Source organism: Sinocyclocheilus anshuiensis, unplaced genomic scaffold (assembly GCF_001515605.1).
Source record: "Sinocyclocheilus anshuiensis isolate Anshui unplaced genomic scaffold, SAMN03320099.WGS_v1.1 scaffold1896, whole genome shotgun sequence".
NCBI lineage: Eukaryota > Metazoa > Chordata > Actinopteri > Cypriniformes > Cyprinidae > Sinocyclocheilus > Sinocyclocheilus anshuiensis.
In genome coordinates this window covers 160,522-169,168 of record NW_015558694.1, presented here as the reverse complement: position 1 = coordinate 169,168, position 8,647 = coordinate 160,522, and the positions used below count along the sequence as shown (strand labels likewise).

The 8,647-nt window shown below is 43.3% G+C and overlaps 1 protein-coding gene across 1 annotated transcript in view; it reads left to right on the top strand.

Moving 5' to 3' along the window:
• LOC107681348 (reelin-like) overlaps positions 1 to 8,647 on the top strand; it is a 106,978-nt gene that overhangs the window by 76,207 nt on the left and 22,124 nt on the right. The window contains exons 47-57 of the mRNA XM_016477624.1: positions 653 to 807; positions 942 to 1,156; positions 1,543 to 1,682; positions 1,830 to 2,005; positions 2,091 to 2,164; positions 2,602 to 2,763; positions 2,942 to 3,099; positions 3,180 to 3,399; positions 3,497 to 3,694; positions 7,234 to 7,332; positions 7,834 to 7,887. Of these exons, the coding sequence (XP_016333110.1) occupies positions 653 to 807; positions 942 to 1,156; positions 1,543 to 1,682; positions 1,830 to 2,005; positions 2,091 to 2,164; positions 2,602 to 2,763; positions 2,942 to 3,099; positions 3,180 to 3,399; positions 3,497 to 3,694; positions 7,234 to 7,332; positions 7,834 to 7,887 (1,651 nt within the window). The remainder of the gene's footprint in view (positions 1 to 652; positions 808 to 941; positions 1,157 to 1,542; positions 1,683 to 1,829; positions 2,006 to 2,090; positions 2,165 to 2,601; positions 2,764 to 2,941; positions 3,100 to 3,179; positions 3,400 to 3,496; positions 3,695 to 7,233; positions 7,333 to 7,833; positions 7,888 to 8,647) is intronic.

The following is an 8,647-nucleotide window of genomic DNA, read 5'->3' as shown; positions in this document are numbered from 1 at the left end:
TCACACTCACACACACTCACACTCACACTCACACTCACACTCACACACACACACACACCTTATAAGGGATCAACAAAAGTTTCCCCTTTTGTACAGATGGTAATGAAATTGAAAGACTAACACTGTGTAGGTGTTCAGCTACATTTAATTGTTTTGATGCTATTTCATTTTTTAGATTTAGAATATATTTCAGTATGGTATTACTGTAGAAATATAGCAAATTTCAGTCTTGTTCACTTTTGGATTATGTTAGCTTTTGAACTTAAGTTTAGCTGTTTTGAAAAGAGTGTGTAAATTGGCCTGCAGGTACATTTTTTAGTTTTTGTGGTTTTACACAGTTTTTGTGTCTAAATGAGAAAATAATTTGTGTAAACAGAGATTCAAAGCAATGGAAAATGGTCACAGTTTAGCCACATGAAAAATGTACCTAAATATTGACAAAAGGGTCTTAGTTACTAATTGTACAGTGTGTGTTTGATTTTATTTTTGGATTAAGCCATCAAACTATGGAGTTGTATTAAATAACTGTGATGTTTTGTCTTCAAACCTCCATCAGTCAGAGGCACAGGATCACTGTAACCAAAGCTCATCCTTACTCTCACTTGTCCTCTATTTACAGTACTCATACTCATCTGAATTTATTTCATTTCAGTGAGCGATCACTGGCTGTTTTCTGAAGATTGCTCCGTGAAGCGTTTCTGCAGCTCTCCAGACGGTGTCATGGTGTGTGGCAACACGGATGGACAGGAAGTTTATGCTGTTACACATGACATAATTCCTGCCAAAGGCTGGGTCATGCAGTTCAAGGTAAACTCTCACTGATGCATGCATGCTCTCCAGCCATCAGTCATTTGTTTAGGCATCGGTTTCTATGACGGGTTGTAGTCATAACTGTGATTATTTGTGCATGCAGATGGATAAGTATGTGTGTTGTTTGTCAGATTGCAGTTGGCTGCAGTGTGCCGGAGAAGCCTGCAGAGAGACAGATTCATGTTCAGTACTCCGTGAACTTCGGTGTGACCTGGAAGTACCTGGTTCCTCAGTGTTTACCTGCAGATCCTCGCTGTGCCGGACTGGTGTCGCAGCCGTCTGTGTTCTTCCCGGCCGACGGCTGGAAGCGAGCGGTTTATCCTCTACCAGACGGTCTCGCAGACACGTGAGAGATCGCAGACACTGGCTTGTACATGTAGCTGAAATCAGTTGCTGAGTTCTTCCAATGCTAGAGTCCTTTCTCAAGGAGATGTAATGCGTAATGCAAGAGAATAAACCAGTTTTATCTCATATTCATCATGTCAGCAGAGGATCGTGAACAGCAAAAACACACCATGATTCAGTTTACCAAAGACACGGTTTTTCATGCAGTAGTAGTCAAGTACTGGTTGAATCAACAAACTCAACCACATTCCTTCTGACACAAAGTGAAGTGCATCTACTCTGTTTTATTTGCTTTGAAAACACTTTTGCAAGTGTTTCTAAGAGCACAGGAATGAGAGTTCTCTATAATCTTCAGGTGAGTGATGGATGTTCTGGTGTCGTTCACAGAGCGGTGCGCTTCCGCTTCTATCAGAGGCATTCAGATACCCAGTGGGCGGTGGAGAACTTCTATATCGGACCTGCTTGTGAAAACCACTGCGGAGGTCACGGAGACTGTCTCAGCACCCTCCTGGACAGCTTTGATGACGGTCAGTCACGGGTTACTCACAGTGGCACTGAGATATCCTGAAGTCTGGATCAGTGAAATATGATCCTGGAATCATGAAAAAAACATGAGACTTCTGTCTGGCTTCTGTCCATATTATAGAGCTGCACTAATGTTCTCCTTCCTCCAGAGGGCGTCTCTCATGAAGAGAGTTGGAGCTTCTATCCCAATGCTGTCCGTACGGCCGGCTTCTGCGGAAACCCGTCGTTCCACTTGTATTGGCCCAACAAGAACCAAGATGGGTCGCACAACATACTGGCCACCCGTGAACTCATTGTTCAACCTGGATACATCTTACAGTTCAAGGTTTGAGCACAAGATGTTTGAGATCATTCAGTTTTCACACGTAAACACACAGGTATGCAGTGACTCTGGTCTTTGTCCACTTTAGATTGTGGTTGGCTGTGAGGCAGACCGATGTGATGACCGTCATTCAGTGCTTGTACAGTACAGAAAGGATGCCAGGTGAGTACAGATGACAGATGTGCATGTGAAGCCTCCTTCATTTTTGTAAGCATATGGCATTCTGGTCGTGGTACAGCTCCAGTTTGCAGCCATTGTTATTTCCATTTTTGCAAGATTGTCTATATACAAGCTTTCTCCTCCTTTTATCTGTTGCATGGGTGTCCAATCCTGGTCCTGCAGAGTTTAGCTACAACTTGTCCCAACACAACTACCTGGAAGATTCTAGTAGTCCTGCTGAACTTGGTTCAGGTGTGTTTAATTGGGGTTAGAGCTGAGCTCTGCAGGACAGTGGGCCTGAAGGCGCAGGATTGGACACCCTGATCTATTGTCAAAGCCCAGTGTTAATGGCAGTTATCTTTTGGGAGAGAGGAAGGGGAGTAGGAAAAGAAAGGAAGAGGTAATATGTTGTCTAGTAATGAAGTTCCTTTCCTCCACAGGTCAGACGTGTGGCAGTTAGTCCAGTCCGCCTGTCTCCCTTCTTCTGCCAACAACGTGGGCTGCTCACCCTTCCAGTTCCACGAGTCCACGATCTACAGTCCTGTCAACAGTTCAGTGTGGACCAGAGTCACCATTCAGCTGCCTGACCATGTGTCGTCTGGGTATGGCTTTTAGGGTCTTAAAGGGTCTTTTTGAGAGACTGCATTATCATTAAGATGTGTGGAGGTAGTTTGTTGTTAAAAGGGCTTATCCATAAGTCGCTAGTATTGCTGACGGTCTCAGGTATTCAGGCATTAATGCACATGTCTATAAGTGTCTGACTCTCCTTGATGTCTTCAGTGCGACACAGTTTCGCTGGATCCAGCACGAGGCCCCTGGCGAGCGCTACAGCTGGGCCGTGGATCACGTGTACATCGGGGAAGCGTGTCCTGGACTGTGCAGCGGTCACGGCTACTGTACCAGCGGACCCGTCTGCATCTGTGACGAAGGCCATCAGGGTGGGCATCAGTTCTCTATAACTCTGTGATTCCGTGAAGTTTACAACAGAACAAACAGGAACAGGTTTTGTCTTTCTCAGGTGATGACTGCTCTTTGTCCAGCAGTGAACTGCCCAGCTCTATAAAGGATAACTTTGAGTCTGGTTCGGTGTCTCAGGAGAGCTGGAGTTTGATTCAGGGCGGCGGCGTGGGCAGCGGATGCGGTCAGCTCTCTCCTCACGCTCACGGGGACTCGCTGTACTTCAACGGCTGCACGATCAGACAAGCCATCACTAGACCTCTGGATCTGACCCGTGCTAGGTACAGCAAGAAATATTCAAGTCATCCTTTTGTTTTCTTGCTCATTTCAGTCATAGATACAATCAGTCACCATCCTCTCAACATCTCTCTCCTCCAGTAAGATCATGTTCGTGCTGCAGATAGGCAGCGTGTCGCAAACAGACAGCTGTAACGCTGCACTGGATCAGGCGGATACGGTCGACCGGGCCGTGCTTCTCCAGTACAGCGTCAATAACGGAGTTACTTGGCACGTCATTGCTCAACACCAGCCAAAAGATTTCATCAAAGCCCAGAGAGTGTCCTACAACATCCCACTGTGAGTCTGCAAACATGCATTACACGAATTACATTATGTCACAAATAATGCTGAATTACTTCTATGTTGTATGTTGTTCCTGTAGTTCAGATGGTAGAGCGTGGTGCTAACAACTTCAAGATCATGGGTTCAGTTCCCATGGGGTGCGTGAACTGTAAAATTTATACCTCGAATGTGATGTAAGATGCTTTGGATAAAAGCATCTGCCAGATGTGTGAATGGCTTGTGTTCAGTGTTCTTGCTTGAAATTCAGTTTGAGAAACATCAATGTACTGGAAGAATGAAGCAGACACAAAGTGACTGTAGGAGGAAATTTAGCAGGAGCAAGAAGAACAGGATGTGATTTATTTGTTCTCATTATTTGTTATCAACTGACATTGGCTATTCAATATCTATTGCAAATTAGAATATCTAATTACGTTCCACATAGCCAAATGCTAAGTCTGATGGCAGCGACAGCTTTCTCTGGTTGTGCTGCTCCGTGTTGCAGTGGGTGAAAGAAGTTGGATTCCATTTTAACAGCCTTGAATATGAAGTGCTGGCGAACACTAAACTCCTGGAGCGCCGAGAAGGTTCTTGTAGTCCGGAGCATGCAGATGAAGGAACCTTTTAGGTTCTCAAGTCCTGAAAATCTAAAACATGCAGATGGAGGAGTCTTGAAGGGAAGGTTGCGGGACAAGTGTCTGTTACTGTCTCCAAGCTCCTTGAACTCAGAACACCTCCCAAACTTACAGTAATTCACTTCCGGTCTAAGGGAACTCTTTTTCTGAACGCTTTGCATACCTTCCTCAAAAGTAGGGTTGGGTATCGATTGGGTTTTTTACGATACCGGTGCCAAATCGATTCTTTTAAAACGGTACCGGTGCCTGAACTGATACTTTAAAAAAAGAGCCACAAAAAAAACGATGGGTAACATTAAAGAGCATTAAAAATAAATATACATAGCATTCACATGCTCCTCGGATGCTCTCATTTCTCGAGTTGTGCTTCCCTTACTCTAAAGGCTAATAAATGTATTTCACGATCTGGGTCATTATTTAATACAAAACCATATTTAATACAAAACCACACATAATGATTCTACTGTATCTCTGTCAATCACTCTGATATTTAGTTAAAATGAGTGAATTGACTGAGTGCTGTCTTTAATCAGTTCTCTGAATGACTGTATGCCACATGCGCTGTAATATGTTTTATATTAAATATTACATTTTCAAATGAAAATAGCAACATGATCGTTTTATAAAGTATACGTTCATATGTGTTAAGGGCTGGATTTCCGCTGGAGGAAACAGCTGTGGTGTGATGAGCGGTGAACAGCGAAAACTTTACAGTAGATGGAAAACCGATTGCTCCTCGTGACCTTTTGTAAACTGTATTTATGACAAAGAACTGCACAGATACAGATATTATAACAATCTATGGATAAACACACACACCTTGTGTCCTCTGTTTCTGTGTGAGTCCCCCGCGGTCTGTGGATGATGGGGAGGAGACGAAGTCTGCCGGCGTTTCATATGAAATTTAAAGGGGACTGACCGATCACGAATTTTGTGTACAGTTTATGGAGCTAATCACTATAGCTCCGCTAAAAATGGCCTAGCGACGCCCATGCTTCTTACCTCCATTTCGAAGAACCAGGACAAATATTTCAATCGATCGCTCAGGCATTTAAGTGGCACCTAAATGAGGCACCGAAACCTGCGTTCTGATTCGGTTCTAGTACATACTAGATTGCATTGGTACGGTTTCGGTACCCAACTCTACTCAAAAGGAGGGGATTGCACTTTGGCACCTTTCTGATCCAATAATATTTGCATTTGAAGTTCACAGTTAAAGCAGTGTCTTCATGATTTTGCCTGTGCATTAGTCACTTTCCAAAGTAATTTAGGCAATGTGCTGAATGCAGAGTTCAAAGATTATTCTGAATGTTTGCACTATCACTTATGCATTCATGTATCTTAATAGCAGAAGGGACTTAATAGAATTTGTCAACATTGTTGTGTCAGCGCTCATTAAGCATATACTGTTTACATTTGTATACATGCTCCATTTAGTTTCTGTGTGTAGAGGTATGCACTATCACATTAAATCTCATGGAAATGAAAATGTGTGGAAAGGGAATTTAGACGGTTGTCATCCTCTCTGCCTGCTGTCTATTACAGGACCTATCAATAGTTGTTGGTTAAAACAAAGTTGATATGAACTGGTTCTTACCTAGGCAGTCCATCAGTTCATCCGCTCTGGGCATGGGGTAAGTGCTGAACTCAGAGATGTCATTCTGTTTCTGGAAATGAAGAAATGAAGAGTCTGTGGCTTTGCATCTATCATGATGGACCTGAATCATGGGCTTTTCAGTGTTTCAGTTTCACTCATACGTAACATGCACTGTACTTTGCCTCAGAAGGGCCACTGGCTAATGTTGACTCCAGGAATGTTAAAGATTTATTCTTTCATAGTGTTTCCCAACCTTTTTATTACACTCTCATATCAGTATCAGTTAGGCTCAATTACCCCCTCACTGACAAGAAATCTTACTCTGGTAAACTGAGGTACATAGCTGTTTTACTCGCAGCAAGTTGAACAGTTTGGTAAAGAGTAAATGAACATGTGCAGACTGGCCTGTAGGTGTCTGAGTGAGAAAAGAACGCATGTCATTTGAAAGATTAATTTCATTGAATTTTGTGCCAAAGCAATGATAAATGATTTAGCCACATAGCTGCTGTTAGGTGCACTGTGTGAATAGCTTTGAAAAGTGACCTAAGTATTGAGAAATGTGTCCTAGAGATTGTAAAAGACTGTAATTGTGAAATAGGAAGAGGACAGTCAGTCTGGTTGTGAGGCACTCCATTGATGAATGTAGTTCCTGTCACCTATATACTGTTAGAGAAATCTATCTGGTTAGAGCATGAACCGGAGCTTCATCACATGCAGTGGATCCTTCCAGTCATGTTTTCTCCTGGACTAGCTCTGGGTGGGTGCGGATCGGTTGGTCTGCTGGCTCATAACCCACACCTGTGTCCCCACACGGCCTCTAGCGCTTCTGTCCTGGTTAGGGGATCGTGCACGCTCACTGCTTGCTGTATGCATTTGGGTGTGTGTATAGCAGCTGATCCACTAGGACTCTTTCTGCAACTTGGGCAGCAGTGGGTTGCTTTGGGCCATCTATGAATAAGACGGTCCTTATTGGGATGTCTGAAAACTCTTGTGGTTATGGGTGAGATACATATCATGCTTCACTGGTCCTCTTTCTCTGCAAATATCTTAAGCATGTCCCAAACGTTTGTGCTTCCACAAGACTTTTGAGCTTTGTGAGAAATTGGTAAATTATTTTTTATTTTTTTACAATGTTTTGTGCGTATGTTTGGAACATTTAAATGCTGTTGACAAATGTCATTACACTTACATGCTAAGAGTCATTCTTGCCTATTTTCAAGCACCCTGGAGTTTTATCTTAAGATTTAAAATTGTTCTGAATGACATCTGGACTGCATCACTATCGAAGTACATTTATTGCTGTGTTTGTGTCTGTGCTGCAGTGAGGCTCGTGTGAGAGGGGTTCAGTTGCGATGGTGGCAGCCGCGTCATGAGGGCGCAGGGCATGATCAGTGGGCACTGGACCACGTGGAAGTCATTCTGTGAGTACTCCTGCCTTTAATTATGGCAATCATTTTTCCTTCACTCAGACATCAGTAAAATCTTTCAGCACAACTTGGATAACACAAGCTGACACCTGTGAGGAAAGTGCTTAGATTTGCCAGTACATTTTCCTGTTGGGCTTATAATGAAGTACACTCGTTATTAATACCATAGTTTTACATAGTGCTGCATTGCCAATAGACATTAAACAGTCCTTGCTCTCTCCCTACACACACACACACACACACACATATCTCAGTCCCGTCCCTCTCACTCAGGTTCTGGTCCTCACACTGCACTCTCTCTCTCTCTCTCTCTCTCTCATCACTGCCCTCCACATGTTCACTGCACTCACCCGTCTGCCTCCACCATCCTCTGCTCTTCTGCAATAACCTTTCCCTTACCTCCACCTAAATGTATGTTCCTCTTTGGCCCCGCTGTTTTCACTCCCAACACAACTCTGTTGGCACTGCATTCCCTCTGTTGCTCTGGTGTCGCAGCTCAGGGTTCTTTCACCCCCAGACCTTTGTGCAAGCCAGCAACAGCCCTGTCCTGCATCTATGAAGAAATTATATGTGCGATGCAGCAATTATCAAACAAGGACCCTGGGTTTGACTGTATCCAAGCGGAATTGCTGAGGCCAGTTGACCTATCGGTAAGCCCCGCCCCCCTTAGTTACTGTTGCGAACTCGGACAAACAAACGGAGCTGCTCACTGTCTTACAATGAGAGCGGTCAGTGTGAAAACCTTGTCCCTTTATCTTTTTGATCAATTTTGGACACAGAAGGACCACCATTCAAGTGTGACTTAAATATGCCATGGAGGGATATATAAAAGATTTAAAAATACATATTGTGGGTATTAATTCGGAAGCGAGGGTTTACAGATCACAATGCAAGCAGGAGAAGCCTCATGTTACGTTCGTCACGATCGCAGATAACAACATCCCGGATCAACACTGTTCATGTATCGCAGGGTACGATTAAATTAATGTACATTTAACCAGTTTAATATGGAGAGGCACTGAAATGTAAACCTTCGTTTATGTGTTTTTGACCTACACTGTAGCTACATGACAGTTAGCTATGTACATTACACTCACTAACTTTAACGTTAGATAGTTTTAGCAAGAGATACCTTGCTTAAGCACAAGATGACATTAATGTTCTGCTTGAGCAGATGAAAATTGTAACTTAATGAGAGTATGACAACCAGAAAACGAAAGTTTTTGTCTTCATTGGGATTGGGGGTGAATGCTTTGGGACATTTTGCTCCGTTTTGTTTGGGTTTAGGAAATAGAATAAAATAAATTCC